Source organism: Heterodontus francisci, chromosome 3 (genome assembly GCF_036365525.1).
Source record: "Heterodontus francisci isolate sHetFra1 chromosome 3, sHetFra1.hap1, whole genome shotgun sequence".
Classification (NCBI taxonomy): Eukaryota; Metazoa; Chordata; class Chondrichthyes; order Heterodontiformes; family Heterodontidae; genus Heterodontus; species Heterodontus francisci.
Genome location: NC_090373.1, coordinates 24,128,572 through 24,152,470, shown reverse-complemented (window position 1 = coordinate 24,152,470; position 23,899 = coordinate 24,128,572). Strand labels below are relative to the sequence as shown.

The 23,899-nt window shown below is 45.0% G+C and overlaps 1 protein-coding gene across 1 annotated transcript in view; it reads left to right on the top strand.

The window, feature by feature from the left end:
• Positions 1 to 23,899, top strand: part of capn9 (calpain 9) — a 90,008-nt gene that overhangs the window by 21,104 nt on the left and 45,005 nt on the right. The window contains exons 2-3 of the mRNA XM_068020191.1: positions 15,735 to 15,804; positions 16,967 to 17,085. Coding sequence (XP_067876292.1) covers positions 15,735 to 15,804; positions 16,967 to 17,085 — 189 coding nt within the window. The remainder of the gene's footprint in view (positions 1 to 15,734; positions 15,805 to 16,966; positions 17,086 to 23,899) is intronic.

The following is a 23,899-nucleotide window of genomic DNA, read 5'->3' as shown; positions in this document are numbered from 1 at the left end:
CACCCAACCACCCGTACCGCCCCGGTTACACCCCAGCTGCATCATCCCCGGTTACACCCAACCACCCATACCGCCTCGGTTACACCCCAGCTGCATCATCCCCGGTTACACCCAACCACCCATACCGCCCCGGTTACACCCCAGCTGCATCATCCCCGGTTACACCCAACCACCCGTACCGCCCCGGTTACACCCCAGCTGCATCATCCCCGGTTACACCCAACCACCCTTACTGCCACGGTTACACCCCAGCTGCATCATCCCTGGTTACATCCAACCACCCGTACCGCCCCGGTTACACCCCACCTACATCATCCCCGGTTACATCCAACCACCCGTACCGCCCCGGTTACACTCCACCTGCAGCATCCCCGGTTACACCCAACCATCCGTACCGCCCCGGTTACACCCCAACTGCATCATCCCCGGTTACACCCAACCACCCGTACCGCCCCGGTTACACTCCACCTGCAGCATCCCCGGTTACACCCAACCACCCGTACCGCCCCGGTTACACCCCAACTGCATCATCCCCGGTTACATCCAACCACCCGTACCGCCCCGGTTACACTCCACCTACATCATCCCCGGTTACACACAACCACCCGTACCGCCCCGGTTACACTCCACCTGCAGCATCCCCGGTTACACCCAACCACCCGTACCGCCCCGGTTACACCCCAACTGCATCATCCCCGGTTACATCCAACCACCCGTACCGCCCCGGTTACACTCCACCTACATCATCCCCGGTTACACACAACCACCCGTACCGCCCCGGTTACACTCCACCTACATCATCCCCGGTTACACCCAACCACCCGTACCGCCCCGGTTACACTCCACCTACATCATCCCCGGTTACATCCAACCACCCGTACCGCCCCGGTTACACTCCACCTGCAGCATCCCCGGTTACACACAACCACCCGTACCGCCCCGATTACACTCCACCTGCAGCATCCCCGGTTACACACAACCACCCGTACCGCCCCGGTTACACTCCACCTACATCATCCCCGGTTACATCCAACCATCCGTACCGCCCCGGTTACACTCCACCTACATCATCCCCGGTTACACACAACCACCCGTACCGCCCCGGTTACACTCCACCTACATCATCCCCGGTTACATCCAACCACCCGTACCGCCCCGGTTACACTCCACCTACATCATCCCCGGTTACACACAACCACCCGTACCCCCCCCGGTTACACCCCACCTGCATCATCCCCGGTTACACCCAACCACCCGTACCGCCCCGATTACACTCCACCTACATCATCCCCGGTTACACACAACCACCCGTACCCCCCCGGTTACACCCCACCTGCATCATCCCCGGTTACACCCAACCATCCGTACCGCCCCGGTTACACTCCACCTACATCATCCCCGGTTACATCCAACCACCCGTACCGCCCCGGTTACACTCCACCTACATCATCCCCGGTTACATCCAACCACCCGTACCGCCCCGGTTACACCCCAACTGCATCATCCCCGGTTACACCCAACCATCCGTACCGCCCCGGTTACACTCCACCTACATCATCCCCGGTTACATCCAACCATCCGTACCGCCCCGGTTACACTCCACCTACATCATCCCCGGTTACATCCAACCACCCGTACCGCCCCGGTTACACCCCAACTGCATCATCCCCGGTTACACCCAACCACCCGTACCGCCCCGGTTACACTCCACCTACATCATCCCCGGTTACATCCAACCATCCGTACCGCCCCGGTTACACTCCACCTACATCATCCCCGGTTACATCCAACCATCCGTACCGCCCCGGTTACACTCCACCTACATCATCCCCGGTTACATCCAACCATCCGTACCGCCCCGGTTACACTCCACCTACATCATCCCCGGTTACATCCAACCATCCGTACCGCCCCGGTTACACTCCACCTACATCATCCCCGGTTACATCCAACCATCCGTACCGCCCCGGTTACACTCCACCTACATCATCCCCGGTTACATCCAACCACCCGTACCGCCCCGGTTACACCCCACCTGCATCATCCCCGGTTACACCCAACCATCCGTACCGCCCCGGTTACACCCCACCTGCATCATCCCCGGTTACACCCAACCATCCGTACCGCCCCGATTACACTCCACCTGCAGCATCCCCGGTTACACACAACCACCCGTACCGCCCCGGTTACACCCCACCTGCATCATCCCCGGTTACACCCAACCATCCGTACCGCCCCGATTACACCCCAGCTGCATCATCCCCGGTTACGCCCAAATACCCGTACCGCCCCGGTTACACTCCACCTGCATCATCCCCGGTTACCCCCAACCACCCATACCGCCCCGGTTACACCCCAGCTGCATCATCCCCGGTTACACCCAACCACCCGTACCGCCCCGGTTACAACCCAGCTGCATCATCCCTGGTTACACACAACCACACCTACCGCCCCGGTTACACCCCAGCTGCATCATCCCCGGTTACACCAAACCACCCCTACCATCCCGGTTACATCCCAGCTGCATCCGTACCGGTTACACCCAACCACCCGTACCGCCCCGGTTACACCCCCACCTGCATCATCCCCGGTTACCCCCAACCACCCGTACCGCCCCGGTTACACCCCAGCTGCATCATCCCTGGTTACACACAACCACACCTACCGCCCCGGTTACACCCCAGCTGCATCATCCCCGGTTACACCAAACCACCCCTACCATCCCGGTTACATCCCAGCTGCATCCGTACCGGTTACACCCAACCACCCGTACCGCCCCAGTTACACCCCCACCTGCATAATTCCCGGTTACAGCCCACCCTGGCATTGCTCGCAGATTACATCCCCGCATTGTTCCCCGATTACACCCCTCGCATCGTTCCCCGATTACACCCCCCCGCATCGTTCCCCAATTACTTCCCCCCGCATTGTTCCCCGATTACACCCCCCCGCATCGTTCCCCGATTACACCCCCCCGCATCGTTCCCCAATTACTTCCCCCCGCATTGTTCCCCGATTACACCCCTCGCATCGTTCCCCGATTACACCCCTCGCATCGTTCCCCGATTACACCCCCCCGCATCGTTCCCCAATTACTTCCCCCCGCATTGTTCCCCGATTACACCCCTCGCATCGTTCCCCGATTACACCCCTCGCATCGTTCCCCGATTACACCCCCCCGCATTGTTCCCCGATTACACCCCTCGCATCGTTCCCCGATTACACCCCTCGCATCGTTCCCCGATTACACCCCCCCGCATCGTTCCCCAATTACTTCCCCCCGCATTGTTCCCCGATTACACCCCCCCGCATCGTTCCCCAATTACTTCCCCCCGCATTGTTCCCCGATTACACCCCTCGCATCGTTCCCCGATTACACCCCCCCGCATCGTTCCCCAATTACTTCCCCCCGCATTGTTCCCCGATTACACCCCCCCGCATCGTTCCCCAATTACTTCCCCCCGCATTGTTCCCCGATTACACCCCACCGCATCGTTCCCCAATTACTTCCCCCCGCATTGTTCCCCGATTACACCCCACCGCATCGTTCCCCAATTACTTCCCCCCGCATTGTTCCCCGATTACACCCCTCGCATCGTTCCCCGATTACACCCCCCCGCATCGTTCCCCGATTACATCCCCCCGCATCGTTCCCCGATTACATCCCCCCGCATCGTTCCCCGATTACATCCCCCCGCATCGTTCTCCGATTACACCCTCCGCATCGTTCCCCAATTACACCCCCCCGCATCGTTCCCCAATTACACCCTCCGCATCGTTCCCTGATTACACCCTTGCGCATTGTTCCCTGATTATACCACCCGCACCATCCCCAATTACACTCCTCCCCCACCTACATCATCCCTGATTACACCTCCACGCTGCATCATATCGGGGTACACCCCAGACCCCCAACCATCCCCATCAGAATTCTAGATATTGGGTGGTAATAGTAAATTCCTGGTTGTAAAGGACACTGGCCCCACCTACAGGAGAGACCTGCACTAAAACCTCGTGAACAATATGGGATGGTGCAATATTTGTAACATTCCCTACAAAATAATTGGAGAAAAATTGTGTGTTCCCCAAGGGTCAGTGCTCGAACCACTTTTTTTTGATATGTATATAAATGACTTGGATTTTGGAATACAGAGTAATGTTTCAAAATTTGCCAAAGATACCAAACTTGGAAGAGTGGCAAACAGTGAGGATGATACAAACTGCCTGCAACAGGACATAGATAGGCCAGCAGAATGGGCAGACCGGTGGCTGATGGAATTTAATACAGATAAGTGTGAGGTGATCCATTTTGGCAGAAGGGAGAGGGTGAGGCAATATGTACATAATGGCACAGTTCAACAGAGTGTGCAGGAGCAGAGGGACCTGGGGGTGCATGTGCATCAATCTTTAAAGGTGGTAGGACATATTGAGAGAGTGGTTGGTAAAGCATATGGGATCTTGGGCTTCATAAATAGAGGCATTGAGTACAGAAGTAGGGAAGTTATGCTGAACTTTTATAAAACTCTGGTTATGCTCCAACTAAAATATTGTGATCAGTTCTAGTCACCACACTTTAGGAAGGATGTGAGGGTCCACGAGAGGGTACAGAGGAGATTTACCAGAATGGTTCCAGGGATGTGGAATTTTAGTTACAAGGTTAGGTTGGGAAATCGGGGGTTGTTCTCCCTGGAGCAAAGGAAACTGAAGGGAGATTTAATAGAAATGTACAAGATTATGACAGGTTTAGATAAGTTAGACAAGAAAACACTGTTCCCATTAACAAATGGTTCAAGGACAAGGAGGACACAGATTGAAGGTTTTGGGCAAAAGATACAGGGGAATATGAGGAAGAACTTTTTTACACAGTGAGTGGTAATGACCTGGAACTCGCTGCCTATGAGGGTGGTGGAAGTGGACACAATGATTTCAAAAGGAAATTGGATGGGCACTTGAGGGAAATAAACTTGCAGGGCTGTGGGGATGAAGCAGAGGAGTGGGACTGATGGCATAGCTCTGTGGAGAGCTGGCATGGACTCGATGGGCCGAATGGCCTCCTTCTGTGCAGTAAATGACTCTATGACATGGTAAAGTCTATTCTTGTGATTACATATTTGTAGCTAAAGTGTTAGTGTGGCTCAGTGGGCAGGACACTTATCTCTGTGATAGCACATTATGAGTTCGAGGCCCACTCTAGGACTTGAGAGTAAAATCCAGGCTGACACTCCAGTGCAGTACTGAGGGAGTGCTGCACCGTCAAAAGTGATTGCTTGGGTGAGATGAGTGCCTGCTTTCTCAGGTGGATGTAAAAAATCTCCTAGCACTGTTTTAAAAAAGAGATGATATGTTCTTCCTGGCCAACATATGTCCCTCAACTAACACGACTGAAAAGCGGATTAGCCGGACATTATCTCACTGCTGTTTATGGGATCTTGCTGTGTGCAAATTTGGCTGCCTCATTTCCTACATTACAACAGTGACTAAATTTTAAAACTACTTCATTGGCCGTAAAGTGCCCTGGAGTGTCCTGAGATCATGAAAGATGTGTCAGAAATATTTAATCAGGTATGTGGATAATGTACATTTGTTTTGGCAAAGGTTACAACAGGTTGAATTTACTGTGCTGGTGAAAAGTTAATAAGACAAAGCCCACAGTGCTTCATGAATGCCCCATTCAGGCAACGTATCGTACACTGGACCTTCTCTTATGGGAAGTAATGTCTTAGTCAAATTTACATTGGGTGTTGGTGGCTGAGGGGGGTGGGGGAGGGGGGAGGAAAGATGCAGAAATAGCCCAACCTGTTGCTAGGAAACAAGAAGTTATACAGCGTATTTAATTTTCTAGGTGGGGTCGATGATAAACCAACAGAATTTTCCCACCCAGTTACTGCTTGTTTGAGAACCAGTTTAGCAGCAATTTTGTCCTCAGGTCTTGGCTGTTTTACAAGTATCTGCTGTCAAATACGGTCCTCTTTCTCAAATGTCAGCCTTTTGAATATCATCCGAATGGAAACTAAAAGGCTCCACTTCCTGAACAATAACACATGGCATTTGTATAGCTCGGGGATGTCCAACCTTTTCGCGTGGCGGGGGCCACATTACAATTTTTGTCTCACATAAGGGGGTGGTGAGACAATTTCAGAAAGATAAAGGCATTAAAAATGTATCTAACTATTAATCAAAACAACAACAAATGTGCATTTTTGTGATGAAACTTTAAATCAGAAGATTAATTTATTGACTTATCCCTCCCTGTGTTGTCCTCGCTCTCTTTGTCCCCCCCTTCTCTGTCCCCCCTCTTTCTCTCTGTGCCTAACCCCCCTCTCTCCCCCGGTTCCCTCCCCTCTCTCTGTCCCCCTCTCTCTCTCTGTCCCCCCTCTCTCCCCCGGTTCCCTCCCCTCTCTCTGTCCCCCTCTCTCTCTCTGTCCCCCCTCTCTCTCTCTGTCCCCCTCTCTCTCTCTGTCCCCCCTCTCTCTCTCTGTCCCCCTCTCTCTCTCTGTCCCCCCTCTCTCCCCCGGTTCCCTCCCCTCTCTCTGTCCCCCTCTCTCTCTCTGTCCCCCCTCTCTCTCTCTGTCCCCCTCTCTCTCTCTGTCCCCCCTCTCTCTCTCTGTCCCCCCTCTCTCTCTCTGTCCCCCCTCTCTCTCTCTGTCCCCCTCTCTCTCTCTGTCCCCCCACTCTCTCTCTGTCCCCTCTCTCTCTATCCCCCCTCTCTCTCTCTGTCCCCCCCTTCTCTGTCCCCCCTCTTTCTCTCTGTGCCTAACCCCCCTCTCTCCCCCGGTTCCCTCCCTCTCTCTGTCCCCCTCTCTCTCTTTGTCCCCCCTCTCTCCCCCGGTTCCCTCCCCTCTCTCTGTCCCCCTCTCTCTCTCTGTCCCCCCTCTCTCTCTCTGTCCCCCTCTCTCTCTCTGTCCCCCCTCTCTCTCTCTGTCCCCCTCTCTCTCTCTGTCCCCCCTCTCTCTCTCTGTCCCCCTCTCTCTCTCTGTCCCCCCTCTCTCTCTCTGTCCCCCCTCTCTCTCTCTGTCCCCCCTCTCTCTCTCTGTCCACTCTCTCTCTCTGTCTCCTATCTCCTCTGTCCTCTCTCTCTCTCTATCCCCCCTCACTCTCTCTGTCCCCCCTCTCTCTCTCTGTCCCCCGTCTCTCTCTGTGTCCCCTTTCTCTCTGTCCCCTTTCTCTCTGTCCCCTCTCTCTCTGTCCCCTCTCACTCTCTGTCCCCCCTCTCTCTCTCTGTCCCCCACCCTCTCTCTGTCCCCCTCTCTCTCTCTGTCCCCCTCTCTCTCTCTGTCCACTCTCTCTCTCTGTCTCCTATCTCCTCTGTCCTCTCTCTCTCTCTATCCCCCCTCACTCTCTCTGTCCCCCCTCTCTCTCTCTGTCCCCCCTCTCTCTCTCTGTCCCCTTTCTCTCTGTCCCCTCTCTCTCTGTCCCCTCTCACTCTGTCCCCTCTCACTCTCTGTCCCCCCTCTCTCTCTCTGTCCCCCCCCCCTCTCTCTCTGTCCACTCTCTCTCTCTGTCTCCTATCTCCTCTGTCCTCTCTCTCTCTCTATCCCCCCCCTCTCTCTCTATCCCCCCTCTCTCTCTCTGTCCCCCCTCTCTCTCTCTGTCCCCCTCTCTCTCTCTCTCTGTCCCCCCTCTCTCTCTCTGTCCCCGCTCTCTCTCTCTGTTCGCTCTCTCTCTGTCCCCCTCTCTCTCTGTCCCCCCTCTCTCTCTCTGTCCCCCCTCTCTCACTCTGTCCCCCCTCTCTCTCTCTCTGTCCCCCCTCTCTCTCTCTCTGTCCCCCCTCTCTCAATCTGTCCCCTCTCTCAATCTGTCCCCTCTTTCAATCTGTCCCCCCTCTCTCTCTGTTCCCTTTCTCTCTGTCCCCTTTCTCTCTGTCCCCTCTCTCTCTGTCCCCTCACTCTCTGTCCCCCCCCTCTCTCTGTCCCCTCTCACTCTCTGTCCCCCCCCCTCTCTCTGTCCCCTCTCACTCTGTCCCCTCTCACTCTCTGTCCCCCTCTCTCTCCCTGTCCACTCTCTCTCTCTGTCTCCTATCTCCTCTGTCCTCTCTCTCTCTCTATCCCCCCTCACTCTCTCTGTCCCCCCTCTCTCTCTCTGTCCCCCGTCTCTCTCTCTGTCCCCTTTCTCTCTGTCCCCTTTCTCTCTGTCCCCTCTCTCTCTGTCCCCTCTCACTCTCTGTCCCCCCTCTCTCTCTCTGTCCCCCCCCCCACTCTGTCCCCCTCTCTCTCTCGGTCCCCCTCTCTCTCTCTGTCCACTCTCTCTCTCTGTCTCCTATCTCCTCTGTCCTCTCTCTCTCTCTATCCCCCCTCACTCTCTCTGTCCCCCCTCTCTCTCTCTGTCCCCCGTCTCTCTCTCTGTCCCCTTTCTCTCTGTCCCCTTTCTCTCTGTCCCCTCTCTCTCTGTCCCCCCTCTCTCTCTGTCCCCTCTCACTCTCTGTCCCCCCTCTCTCTCTCTGTCCCCCGTCTCTCTCTCTGTCCCCTTTCTCTCTGTCCCCTTTCTCTCTGTCCCCTCTCTCTCTGTCCCCTCTCACTCTCTGTCCCCCCTCTCTCTCTCTGTCCCCCCCCCTCTCTGTCCCCCTCTCTCTCTCGGTCCCCCTCTCTCTCTCTGTCCACTCTCTCTCTCTGTCTCCTATCTCCTCTGTCCTCTCTCTCTCTCTATCCCCCCTCACTCTCTCTGTCCCCCCTCTCTCTCTCTGTCCCCCCTCTCTCTCTCTGTCCCCTTTCTCTCTGTCCCCTCTCTCTCTGTCCCCTCTCACTCTGTCCCCTCTCACTCTCTGTCCCCCCTCTCTCTCTCTGTCCCCCCCCCTCTCTCTGTCCACTCTCTCTCTCTGTCTCCTATCTCCTCTGTCCTCTCTCTCTCTCTATCCCCCCTCTCTCTCTCTATCCCCCCTCTCTCTCTCTGTCCCCCCTCTCTCTCTCTGTCCCCCTCTCTCTCTCTCTGTCCCCCCTCTCTCTCTCTGTCCCCGCTCTCTCTCTCTGTTCGCTCTCTCTCTGTCCCCCTCTCTCTCTGTCCCCCCTCTCTCTCTCTGTCCCCCCTCTCTCACTCTGTCCCCCCTCTCTCTCTCTCTGTCCCCCCTCTCTCAATCTGTCCCCTCTCTCAATCTGTCCCCTCTTTCAATCTGTCCCCCCTCTCTCTCTGTTCCCTTTCTCTCTGTCCCCTTTCTCTCTGTCCCCTCTCTCTCTGTCCCCTCTCTCTCTGTCCCCTCACTCTCTGTCCCCCCCCCTCTCTCTGTCCCCTCTCAGTCTCTGTCCCCCCCTCTCTCTGTCCCCTCTCACTCTGTCCCCTCTCACTCTCTGTCCCCCCTCTCTCTCTCTGTCCCCCCTCCCTCTCTCTCTGTCCCCCTCTCTCTCCCTGTCCACTCTCTCTCTCTGTCTCCTATCTCCTCTGTCCTCTCTCTCTCTCTATCCCCCCTCTCTCTCTCTGTCCCCCCTCTCTCTCTCTCCCCCCTCTCTCTCTGTCCCCTTTCTCTCTGTCCCCTTTCTCTCTGTCCCCTCTCTCTCTGTCCCCTCTCTCTCTGTCCCCTCTCACTCTCTGTCCCCCCTCTCTCTCTCTGTCCCCCCCCTCTCTCTCTCTGTCTCCTATCTCCTCTGTCCTCTCTCTCTCTCTATCCCCCCTCTCTCTCTCTGTCCCCCCTCTCTCTCTCTGTCCCCGCTCTCTCTCTCTGTTCGCTCTCTCTCTGTCCCCCTCTCTCTCTCTGTCCCCCTCTCTCTCTCTGTCCCCCCTCTCTCTCTCTGTCCCCCCTCTCTCACTCTGTCCCCCCCCCTCTCTCTCTCTGTCCCCCCTCTCTCTCTCTGTCCCCCCTCTCTCTCTCTCTGTCCCCCCTCTCTCTCTCTGTCCCCCCTCTCTCAATCTGTCCCCTCTTTCAATCTGTCCCCCCTCTCTCTCTGTCCCCCTCTCTCTCTCTTTCCCCCCTCTCTCTCTCTGTCCCTCTCTCTGTCCTCTCTCTCTCTGTCCCTCCCCTCTCTCTCTGCCCCCCCTCTCTCTCTCTGTCCCCCCTCTCTCTCTCTCTGTCCCTCCCCTCTCTCTCTGTCCCCCCTCTCTCTCTCTGTCCCCCCTCTCTCTCTCTGTCCCCCCTCTCTCAATCTGTCCCCTCTTTCAATCTGTCCCCCCTCTCTATCTGTCCCCCTCTCTCTCTCTTTCCCCCCTCTCTCTCTCTGTCCCTCTCTCTGTCCTCTCTCTCTCTGTCCCTCCCCTCTCTCTCTGCCCCCCCTCTCTCTCTCTGTCCCCCCTCTCTCTCTCTCTGTCCCTCCCCTCTCTCTCTGTCCCCCCTCTCTCTCTCTGTCCCCCCTCTCTCTCTCTGTCCCCTCTCTCTCTCTCTGTCCCCTCTCTCTCTGTCCCTCCCCTCTCTCTCTGTCCTCTCTCTCTGTCCCCCCCCCCTCTCTCTCTGTCCCCCCCTCTCACTCTGTCCCCCCTCTCTCAATCTGTCCCCTCTCAATCTGTTCCCCCTCTCTCTCTGTCTTCTCTCTCTCTGTCCCCCCCTCTCTCTCTCTGTCCCTCCCCTCTCTCGCTGTCCCCCCTCTCTCTCTGTCCCCCCTCTCTCTATTTGTCCCTCCCCTCTCTCTATTTGTCCCTCCCCTCTCTCTCTGTCCCTCCCCTCTTTCTCTGTCCCCCCTCTCTCTCTCTGTCCCTCCCCTCTCTCTCTGTCCCCCCTCTCTCTCTCTGTCCTCTCTCTCTCTCTCTGTCCTCTCTCTCTCTGTCCCCCTCTCTCTCTCTGTCCTCTCTCTCTCTGTCCCTCCCCTCTCTCTCTGTCCCCGCCCTCTCTCTCTGTCCCCGCCCTCTCTCCCTGTCCCCCCTCTCTCTCTCTGTCCCCTCTCTCTCTGTCCTCTCTCTCTCTGTCCCTCCCCTCTCTCTCTGTCCCTCCTCTCTCTCTCTGTCCCCCCTCTCTCTCTCTGTCCCCCCTCTCTCTGTCCTCTCTCTCTCTGTCCCTCCCCTCTCTCTCTGTCCCTCCTCTCTCTCTCTGTCCCCCTCTCTCTCTCTGTCCCCTCTCTCTCTGTCCTCTCTCTCTCTGTCCTCTCTCTCTCTGTCCCCCCTCTCTCTCTGTCCCCCCTCTCTCTCTCTCTGTCCCTCCCCTCTTTCTCTCTGTCCCCCCTCTCTCTCTCTGTCCTCTCTCTCTCTGTCCCTCCCCTCTCTCTCTGTCCCTCCCCTCTCTCTCTGTCCCCCCTCTCTCTCTCTGTCCCCCCTCTCTCTCTCTGTCCCCCCTCTCTCTCTCTCTGTCCCTCCCCTCTCTCTCTGTCCCTGCCCTCTCTCTCTGTCCCCCCTCTTTCTCTGTCCCCTCTCTCTCTCTCTGTCCCCTCTCTCTCTGTCTTCTCTCTCTCTGTCCCCCCCTCTCTCTCTCTGTCCCTCCCCTCTCTCTCTGTCCCCCCTCTCTCTCTGTCCCCCCTCTCTCTATTTGTCCCTCCCCTCTCTCTATTTGTCCCTCCCCTCTCTCTCTGTCCCTCCCCTCTTTCTCTGTCCCCCCTCTCTCTCTCAGTCCCTCCCCTCTCTCTCTGTCCCCCCTCTCTCTCTCTGTCCTCTCTCTCTCTCTCTGTCCTCTCTCTCTCTGTCCCCCCTCTCTCTCTCTGTCCTCTCTCTCTCTGTCCCTCCCCTCTCTCTCTGTCCCCGCCCTCTCTCTCTGTCCCCAGCCCTCTCTCCCTGTCCCCCCCTCTCTCTCTCTGTCCCCTCTCTCTCTGTCCTCTCTCTCTCTGTCCCTCCCCTCTCTCTCTGTCCCTCCTCTCTCTCTCTGTCCCCCCTCTCTCTCTCTGTCCCCCCTCTCTCTGTCCTCTCTCTCTCTGTCCTCTCTCTCTCTGTCCCTCCCCTCTCTCTCTGTCCCTCCTCTCTCTCTCTGTCCCCCTCTCTCTCTCTGTCCCCTCTCTCTCTGTCCTCTCTCTCTCTGTCCCCCCTCTCTCTCTGTCCCCCCTCTCTCTCTCTCTGTCCCTCCCCTCTTTCTCTCTGTCCCCCCCTCTCTCTCTCTGTCCTCTCTCTCTCTGTCCCTCCCCTCTCTCTCTGTCCCTCCCCTCTCTCTCTGTCCCCCCTCTCTCTCTCTGTCCCCCCTCTCTCTCTCTGTCCCCCCTCTCTCTCTCTCTGTCCCTCCCCTCTCTCTCTGTCCCTGCCCTCTCTCTCTGTCCTGCCCTCTCTCTCTGTCCCCCCTCTTTCTCTGTCCCCTCTCTCTCTCTCTGTCCCCTCTCTCTCTGTCCTCTCTCTCTCTGTCCCCCCTCTCTCTCTGTCCCCCCTCTCTCTCTCTGTCCCCCCCTCTCTCTCTGTCCTCCCTCTCTCTCTCTGTCCTCTCTCTCTCTGTCCCTCCCCTCTCTCTCTGTCCCCCCCCCTCTCTCCCTGTCCCCCTCTCTCTCTCTGTCCCTCTCTCTCTGTCCCTCCCCTCTCTCTCTGTCCCTCCCCCTCTCACTCTGTCCCTCCTCTCTCTCTCTGTCCCTCCTCTCTCTGTCTGTCCCCCTCTCTCTCTCTGTCCCCTCTCTCTCTGTCCCCCTCTCTCTCTGTCCCCCCTCTCTCTCTGTCCCCCCTCTCTCTCTCTCTGTCCCCCTCTCTCTCTCTGTCCCCCCTCTCTCTCTCTGTCCCCTCTTTCATCTGTTCCCCCTCTCTCTCTGTCCTCTCTCTCTGTCCCCCCCTCTCTCTCTCTCTGTCCTCTCTCTCTCTGTCCCTCCCTCTCTCTCTGTCCCTCCCCTCTCTCTCTCTCTGTCCCCACTCTCTCTCTCTCTGTCCCTCCCCTCTCTCTCTGTCCCCCCTCTCTCTCTCTGTCCCCTCTCTCTCTGTCCTCTCTCTCGCTGTCCCTCCCCTCTCTCTCTGTCCCCCCTCTCTCTCTCTGTCCCCTCTCTCTCTGTCATCTCTCTGTCCCCCCTCTCTCTCTGTCCCCCCTCTCTCTCTCTGTCCCCCCTCTCACTCTGTCCCCTCTCTCTCTGTCCCCCCCCTCTCTCTCTCTGTCCCCCCTCTCTCTCTCTGTCCCCTCTCTCTCTCTCTGTCCCCTCTCTCTGTCCTCTCTCTCTGTCCCCCCTCTCTCTCTGTCCCCCTCTCTCTCTGTCCCCCCTCTCTCTCTCTGTCCCCCCTCTCTCTCTTTCACCTCTCTCTCTGTCCCACCTCTCTCTCTCTGTCCCCCTCTTTCTCTCTGTCCCCCTCTCTCTCTGTCCCCTCTCTCTCTGTCCTCTCTCTCTCTGTCCCCCCTCTCTCTCTCTCTGTCCCTCCCCTCTCTCTCTCTGTCCTCCCCTCTCTCTTTCTGTCCCTCTCTCTCTCGCTCTCTCTGACAGTTGCAGGGAGCGGGAGTGCTCAGCAGAGCAGCTTTGTGCTTGATCAGTTTTTTTTTTAAATCACAAGAGAGTTTCACAGCTGACAGGTGCTGACATTGGAACAGCAGTTTCTGAACTTCGGGACAGATTCAGGGTTTTCCAGCTGGGGTCTGGGTTCTGAATTTTTTTTAAAAGCCGCTGGAAAACCCTGAATCTGTCCAAAGTTCAGAAACTGCTGTTCCCAATGTCTGCACCTGTCAGCTGTGAAACGCAGTGGGGTTCTTTTTAAAAAGCCTATCTGAAAGAAGAAGAAAGTGGAACATTTCTCATCTCTGAAATACATCCGTAGGCCGGATGGAAACCTTTGGCAGGCTGGATCCTGGCCCACAGGCCTTATGTTGGACAACCCTGATATAGCTGCTTTAATGTAGTAAAAATGTCCCAAGCTGATTCACAGGAGCATTTATCAAACAAAATTTGACACCGAGCCACATAAGGAGAAATTAGGTCAGATGACCAAAAGCTTGGTCAAAGAGGTAGGTTTAATGGAGTATCTTAAAGGAGGAAAGCGAGGTGGAGATGTATAGTGAGGGTATTCCAGAGCTTGGGCCTTTGAAAGCTGAAGGCTTGGCCACTAATGGTGGAACAATTAAAATTGGAGATGCTCAAAACGCCAGAATTAGAGGAGTGCAGATATCTTGGAGAATTGTGGGGCTGGAGGAGATTAGAGTTAGGGAGGGATGAAGCCATGGAGGGATTTGTAAACAAGGATGAGAGTTTTAAAATTGAGATGTTGCTTGACTGGGAGCCAATGTAGGATAGTGAGCGTAGGAGTGATGGGGAACAGGACTTAGTGTGAGTTAGGGCAGGGGCAGCAGAGGTTTGGATGACCTCAAGTTTATGGAGTATAGAATATGGGAGGTCAACCAGGAGTTCATTAAAAATAGTCAAGTCTAGAGGTAACAAAGGCATGAATGAGGGTTTCAGTAGCAAGTGAGCAAGTGAGCTAAGACAGGGGTAAAGTCAGGCGATGTAACAGAGGTGAAAATAGGCGGCTTTAGTGATGGTGCGGATATGTGATCAGAAGCTCACTTGAGGTCAAGTGTGACACCAAGTTTGTGAACAGTCTGGTTCAGCCTCAGACTGTCGCTAGGGAGCAAGATGGAGTCAGTAACTAGGGAACGGAGTTTATGGTGGGGACCAAAAACAACGACTTCAGCCTTCCCGATATTTATTTGGAGGAAATTTTCGCTCATCCAGTAATAAGATCGTGGATGATCTGTTTATGTTTCGAATTCCACACTTCCATCTACCCCCGATATCCCTTGATTCCCTTGCCTAACAAGAATCTATCTACCTCCACCTTAAAATTATTCAATGTCTCCGCCTCCACCTCCTTCTGAGGCTGAGAGTTCCAAAGTCAACCCTCTGAGAGAAAAGATTTCTCCCCATCTCTGTCCTAAAAGGGCGACCCCTAATTTTAAAACAGTGCCCCCTAGTTCTGGACTCACCCACAAGAGGAAACATCATTTCCACATCTACCTTGTCAAGACCATTCAGGATCTTATAAACTTCAATCAAGTCTCCCCTCACTCTTCTAAACTCCAGTGAAAACAAGCTCAGTCTGTCCAACCTTTCCTCATAGGACAACCCAGTAATACCAGGTAACAATCTAGTAAAACTCCTCTGAACCACCTCCAATGCATTTACATCCTTCCTTAAATAAGGAGACCAGAACTGCACACAGTCTTCCAGATGTGGTCTCACCAGTGCCCTGTATAACTGAAGCATAACATCCTTACTTTTATTTTCAATTCCTCTCTAGTAATAAAGTACAGCATTCCATTAGCCTTCTTTATTACCTGCTGTACCTGCACACTAGCTTCTTGTGACTCATGCACCAGAACACCTAGATCCTTCTGCACTTTGGAATTCTGCAGTCGTTCTCCATTTAAGTAATACTCTGCTTTTTTATTCTTCCTGCCAAAGTGAACAACTTCACATTTCCCACATTATACTCCATCTGCCAGATTTTTGCCCACTCACTCAACCTATCTATATCAGTCTGCAACCTCCTTATGTCCTCTTCACAACATACTTTCCTACCTATCTTTGTGTCATCTGCAAATTTAGCTACCATGCTATTGTTTCCCTCATCTAAGTCATTGAGAGAAAATCCTGCAGATGTACGTTGAGTTTATTGACCTTGTTCGTGGCTAGGTCCAATGATTGATGCCAGTGGAAACAGGTTTTGATAGAGTTTCCACTGGTTGGTAACCGGAGGGCACAGATTTAAGATAATTTGCAAAAGGACCAGATGGGAGATGAGGAGAATTTTTTTATGCAGCAAGTTATGATGATGTGGAATGCAGTGTCTGGCTGGGCGGTGGAAGCAGATTCAATAGTAATTTTCAAAGGGAAGTTGGATAAATACTTGAATAGGAAAGCTTTGCCGAGTTATGTGAAAGAGCAGTGGGGAGTGGGTCTGATGGATGGCTTTTTTGAAAAAAGCTCATTAACTGATTGGTTTTCTTGCAGGAGATCTCGAGTGACCCAAAGTTTATTATTGATGGAGCGTCAAGGACAGATATCTGCCAAGGAGATCTGGGTAAGGGACTTTACTGAGTGCATTCCATAAAGGGGTGGTGGAAATGAAGTTGTTTGTTATCTGTGGGGGAGGGATAAGAAAGGGGCCCCATCTCTCCATGGGGTGTGATCTGAGCCAGCAGTTTGTGGGGGTAGTAGGGTGGCATCTAATTGGCATGGTGTCAAGGGATGCCAACACTTTACTGTGACTCCATCATTGTACTGCTACCTCTGACAGAGCTGCTGGGTATCGTGGCCTCGCTGTCTGGCATGGTAATTTGGGAATGATGTCATGCACTGCCATTCCTTCCTGCATCTGTACCCCAGGCTAACGCTGAAGACAAGGTACCTCCATGCATCGCTGACATCCAGTGTTGATGGGGCAAGAACGGTGGGTTAACACTGAAGAGACTGCAGTCTGTCTCCCTTGCTACAATCAATTTACAGAGAGTCTAATTACTACAGGGAACCCACCCAGCCTGTGAAACAAATAGGAGATAATCTTTCATATGAAATTGTTGGGTGGGAAAAGACCATCTGATCCCTCAAGCCTGCCCCAGGCAATGATGGCTGCAGCACCATGATGAAACACAGCTTTCCCTAATCCCTACCTGCAGCCGTATAATCTCCTGGGAGAGGAAAAGAAAAACAGGCCAATAAAATTCTTCAGGTCAGCACGGACTTGCAGCTCCTCCTATCTCTCATCCTCTGTGGGTGTCCCAGTTGCTCTGTGAACAGTGCAAGAATGCCCCTTGACCCGGCAAATGGGGATCAGTGAAGTCAGGGGTTGCAGGTCACAAGCAGCCAGAAGGCTTCAGTCCCCAGCTTAGACACCAGGGCATGAGTGGGATTTTTTATGTCCACATGAGAGAGCAGACCGGGCTTCGATTTAGTGTCTCAGCCAAAAGATGGCACCTCTGACAGTGCAGCACTTCCTCAACACTGCACTGGAGTGTCAGCCTGGATTATGGGCTCAAGTCTCTGGAATTGGACTTGAACCCACAACCTTCTATCTCAGAGTCATGGAGTCACAGCTGACACATTAAGCGGTGGGTACTGTATTACTGTTGAAACCAATTCTGCACACATCTATCAAAACTACCAAGTCCCCTTGTAGCCAAGAGTATTTCCGATCCTGACCCGCTGTGGAACTTGTTAACACCTGGAATGTCTTTTTTCACTAGGGGATTGCTGGTTTCTTGCTGCTGTCGCTTCACTGACTCTGAACCAGAAGATAATGGCCCAAGTTGTTCCTCTAGATCAGACCTTTGACCGCAATTACGCTGGAATTTTTCACTTTCGGGTATGGCACGAGAGAGTCTAAAGAACTGAAGCATGGACAATGCTGATAATTAGTCTCCTTTGCAAATTGTGCTGATAGAGGTTTAAGCATGAGATGAACCAGCCAAGGAGGAGGACGAGGGGGAGGACAGGAGGAGGAGAATGGGAGCAGGAGGATGAGAGGAGAAGGAGAGGAGGGGAATGAAAGGAGGAGGAGGAGGAAAAAATGAAGAAAGAGAGACCGGCAGTAAACAAGAAACAAAGGGAGCTAGAAGGTGAAGGAGAGAGGAAAGCAAGAGGTGAAGAAGGGAGGACAAGGGAGAGAATGAAGAAAAGGGTGGAGTTGAAAATGAAAGGAAGAGTTAAAGGAAAAAGTGCATCTTGCAATTATTAGTGCATTTCAAGTATTAATGCATTGCAATTATGAATGAATTCTCAAGTATGAATGCATTTCAATTATTAATAAATTTTCAAGTATTAATGCATTGCAATTATTAATGCATTTCAATTATTAATGAATTTTCAAGTATTAATGCATTGCAATTATTAATGGATTTCAATTATTAATGCATTGCAATTATTAATGAATTTTCAAATATTAATGCATTGTAATTATTAATGGATTTCAATTATTAATGAATTTTCAAGTATTAATGCATTTCAATTATTAATGAATTTTCAAGTATTAATGCATTGCAATTATTAATGCATTTCAATTATTAATGAATTTTCAAGTATTAATGCATTGCAATTATTAATGCATTTCAATTATTAATGAATTTTCAAGTATTAATGCATTGCAATTATTAATGGATTTCAATTATGAATGCATTTTCAAGTATTAATGCATTGCAATTATTAATGGATTTCAATTATTAATGCATTTCAATTATTAATGAATTTTCAAGTATTAATGCATTGCAATTTTTAATGGATTTCAATTATGAATGCATTGCAATTATGAATGAATTCTCAAGTATTAATGCATTTCAATTATTAATGAATTTTCAAGTATTAATGCATTGCAATTATTAATGCATTTCAATTATTAATGAATTTTTAAGTATTAATGCATTGCAATTATTAATGGATTTCAATTATTAATGCATTGCAATTATTAATGAATTTTCAAATATTAATGCATTGTAATTATTAATGCATTTCAATTATTAATGAATTTTCAAGTATTAATGAATTTTCAAGTATTAATGCATTGCAATTATTAATGCATTTCAATTATTAATGAATTTTCAAGTATTAATGCATTGCAATTATTAATGCATTTCAATTATTAATGAATTTTCAAGTATTAATGCATTGCAATTATTAATGGATTTCAATTATTAATGCATTTCAATTGTTAATGAATTTTCAAGTATTAATGCATTGCAATTATTAATGGATTTCAATTATGAATGCATTTTCAAGTATTAATGCATTGCAATTATTAATGGATTTCAATTATTAATGCATTTCAATTATTAATGAATTTTCAAGTATTAATGCATTGCAATTTTTAATGGATTTCAATTATGAATGCATTGCAATTATGAATGAATTCTCAAGTATTAATGCATTTCAATTATTAATGAATTTTCAAGTATTAATGCATTGCAATTATTAATGCATTTCAATTATTAATGAATTTTTAAGTATTAATGCATTGCAATTATTAATGGATTTCAATTATTAATGCATTGCAATTATTAATGAATTTTCAAATATTAATGCATTGTAATTATTAATGCATTTCAATTATTAATGAATTTTCAAGTATTAATGAATTTTCAAGTATTAATGCATTGCAATTATTAATGCATTTCAATTATTAATGAATTTTCAAGTATTAATGCATTGCAATTATTAATGGATTTCAATTAATAATGCATTGCAATAATTAATGCATTGCAATTATTAATGGATTTCAATTATTAGTGCATTGCAATTATTAATGAATTTTCAAGTATTAATGCATTGCAATTATTAATGGATTTCAATTATTAATGAATTTTCAAGTATTAATGAATTTTCAAGTATTAATGCATTGCAATTATTAATGCATTTCAATTATTAATGAATTTTCAAGTATTAATGCATTGCAATTATTAATGGATTTCAATTAATAATGCATTGCAATAATTAATGCATTGCAATTATTAATGCATTTCAATTATTAATGAATTTTCAAGTATTAATGCATTGCAATTATTAATGCATTACAATTATGAATGCATTGCAATTATGAATGAATTCTCAAGTATTAATGCATTTCAATTTTAAATGAATTTTCAAGTATTAATGCATTGCAATTATTAATGGATTTCAAGTATTAATGCATTTCAATTATTAATGAATTTTCAAGTATTAATGCATTGAAATTATTAATGCATTTCAATTATTAATGAATTTTCAAGTATTAATGCATTGCAATTATTAATGCATTTCAATTATTAATGCATTGCAATTATTAATGGATTGCAATTATTAATGCATTTCAATTATTAATGCATTTCAATTATTAATGGATTTCAATTATTAATGCATTTCAATTATTAATGAATTTTCAAGTATTAATGCATTGCAATTATTAATGCATTTCAATTATTAATGAATTTTCAAGTATTAATGCATTGCAATTATTAATGGATTTCAATTATGAATGCATTGCAATTATGAATGAATTCTCAAGTATTAATGCATTTCAATTATTAATGAATTTTCAAATATTAATGCATTGTAATTATTAATGCATTTCAATTATTAATGAATTTTCAAGTATTAATGCATTGTAATTATTAATGGATTGCAATTATTAATGCATTTCAATTATTAATGAATTTTCAAGTATTAATGCATTGCAATTATTAATGGATTTCAATTAATAATGCATTGCAATAATTAATGCATTGCAATTATTAATGGCTTTCAATTATTAGTGCATTGCAATTATTAATGAATTTTCAAGTATTAATGCATTGCAATTATTAATGGATTTCAATTATTAATGCATTTCAATTATTAATGAATTTTCAAGTATTAATGCATTGCAATTATTAATGGATTTCAATTATGAATGCATTGCAATTATGAATGAATTCTCAAGTATTAATGCATTGCAATTATTAATGGATTTCAATTATTAATGGATTTTCAAGTATTAATGCATTTCAATTATTAACGAATTTTCAAGTATTAATGCATTGAAATTATTAATGCATTTTAATTATTAATGAATTTTCAATTATTAATGAATTTTCAAGTATTAATGCATTTCAATTATTAATGAATTTTCAAGTATTAATGCATTGAAATTATTAATGCATTTCAATTATTAATGAATTTTCAAGTATGAATGCATTGCAATTATTAATGCATTTGAATTATTAATGAATTTTTAAGTATTAATGCATTGCAATTATTAATGGATTTCAATTATTAATGCATTGCAATTATTAATGAATTTTCAAGTATTAATGCATTGCAATTATTAATGCATTTCAATTATTAATGAATTTTCAAGTATTAATGCATTGCAATTATTAATGCATTTCAATTATTAATGAATTTGTAAGTATTAATGCATTGCAATTATTAATGGATTTCAATTATTAATGCATTGCAATTATTAATGAATTTTCAAGTATTAATGCATTGCAATTATTAATGGATTTCAATTATTAATGCATTTCAATTATTAATGAATTTTCAAGTATTAATGCATTGCAATTATTAATGCATTTCAATTATTAATGAATTTTCAAGTATTAATGTATTGCAATTATTAATGGATTTCAATTATGAATGCATTGCAATTATGAATGAATTCTCAAGTATTAATGCATTTGAATTATTAATGAATTTTCAAGTATTAATGCATTGCAATTATTAATGCATTTCAATTATTAATGAATTTTCAAGTATTAATGCATTGCAATTATTAATGCATTGCAATTATTAATGGATTGCAATTATTAATGCATTACAATTATTAATGGATTTCAATTATTAATGGATTTCAATTATTAATGCATTGTAATTATTAATGCATTGCAATTATTAATGAATTTTCAAATATTAATGCATTGTAATTATTAATGGATTGCAATTATTAATGCATTTCAATTATTAATGAATTTTCAAGTATTAATGCATTGCAATTATTAATGCATTTCAATTATTAATGAATTTTTAAGTATTAATGCATTGCAATTATTAATGGATTTCAATTATTAATGCATTGCAATTATTAATGAATTTTCAAATATTAATGTATTGTAATTATTAATGGATTTCAATTATTAATGAATTTTCAAATATTAATGCATTGTAATTATTAATGCATTGCAATTATTAATGCATTTCAATTATTAATGAATTTTCAAGTATTAATGCATTGCAATTATTAATGGATTTCAATTATTAGTGCATTGCAATTATTAATGAATTTTCAAGTATTAATGCATTGCAATTATTAATGGATTTCAATTATTAATGAATTTTCAAGTATTAATGCATTTCGATTATTAATGAATTTTCAAGTATTAATGCATTGCAATTTATAATGCATTTCAATTATTAATGAATTTTCAAGTATTAATGCATTGCAATTATTAATGGATTTCAATTATGAATGCATTGCAATTATGAATGAATTCTCAAGTATTAATGCATTGCAATTTATAATGCATTTCAATTATTAATGAATTTTCAAGTATTAATGCATTTCAATTATTAATGCATTTCAATTATTAATGAATTTTCAAGTATTAATGCATTGCAATTATTAATGGATTTCAATTATTAATGGATTTCAATTATTAATGAATTTTCAAGTATTAATGCATTTCAATTATTAATGCATTTCAATTATTAATGAATTTTCAAGTATTGATGCATTGTAATTATTAATGGATTTCAATTATGAATGCATTGCAATTATGAATGAATTCTCAAGTATTAATGCATTTCAATTATTAATGAATTTTCAAGTATTAATGCATTGCAATTATTAATGCATTTCAATTATTAATGAATTTTCAAGTATTAATGCATTGCAATTATTAATGCATTTCAATTATTAATGCATTGCAATTATTAATGGATTTCAATTATTAATGCATTTCAATTATTAATGAATTTTCAAGTATTAATGCATTGCAATTATTAATGGATTTCAATTATTAATGCATTTCAATTATTAATGAATTTTCAAGTATTAATGCATTTCAATTATTAATGCATTTCAATTATTAATGAATTTTCAAGTATTGATGCATTGCAATTATTAATGGATTTCAATTATGAATGCATTTCAATTATGAATGAATTTTCAAGTATGAATGCATTGCAATTATTAATGCATTTCAATTATTAATGAATTTTCAAGTATTAATGCATTGCAATTATTAATGCATTTCAATTATTAATGCATTGCAATTATTAATGGATTGCAATTATTAATGCATTTTAATTATTAATGCATTGCAATTATTAATGGATTGCAATTATTAATGCATTGCAATTATTAATGGATTTGAATTATTAATGCATTTCAATTATTAATGCATTGTAATTATTAATGCATTGCAATTATTAATGCATTTTCAAATATTAATGCATTGTAATTATTAATGGATTGCAATTATTAATGCATTTCAATTATTAATGAATTTTCAAGTATTAATGCATTGTAATTATTAATGGATTGCAATTATTAATGCATTTCAATTATTAATGAATTTTCAAGTATTAATGCATTGCAATTATTAATGCATTTCAATTATTAATGAATTTTCAAGTATTAATGCATTGCAATTATTAATGGATTTCAATTAATAATGCATTGCAATAATTAATGCATTGCAATTATTAATGAATTTTCAAGTATTAATGCATTGCAATTATTAATGGATTTCAATTATTAATGCATTGCAATAATTAATGCATTGCAATTATTAATGAATTTTCAAGTATTAATGCATTGCAATTATTAATGGATTTCAATTATTAATGCATTTCAATTATTAATGAATTTTCAAGTATTAATGCATTTCAATTATTAATGGATTTCAATTATTAATGAATTTTCAAGTATTAATGCATTGCAATTATTAATGGATTTCAATTATTAATGCATTGCAATTATTAATGAATTTTCAAGTATTAATGCATTGCAATTATTAATGGATTTCAATTATCAATGCATTGCAATTATTAATGAATTTTCAAGTATTAATGCATTTCAATTATTAATGGATTTCAATTATTAATGAATTTTCAAATATTAATGCATTGCAATTATTAATGGATTTCAATTATTAATGCATTGCAATTATTAATTAATTTTCAAGTATTAATGCATTTCAATTATTAATGAATTTTCAAGTATTAATGCATTGTAATTATTAATGGATTGCAATTATTAATGCATTTCAATTATTAATGAATTTTCAAGTATTAATGCATTGCAATTATTAATGCATTTCAATTATTAATTAATTTTCAAGTATTAATGCATTGCAATTATTAATGGATTTCAATTAATAATGCATTGCAATAATTAATGCATTGCAATTATTAATGAATTTTCAAGTATTAATGCATTGCAATTATTAATGGATTTCAATTATTAATGCATTTCAATTATTAATGAATTTTCAAGTATTAATGCATTTCAATTATTAATGGATTTCAATTATTAATGAATTTTCAAGTATTAATGCATTGCAATTATTAATGGATTTGAATTATTAATGCATTGCAATTATTAATGAATTTTCAAGTATTAATGCATTGCAATTATTAATGGATTTCAATTATTAATGCATTGCAATTAT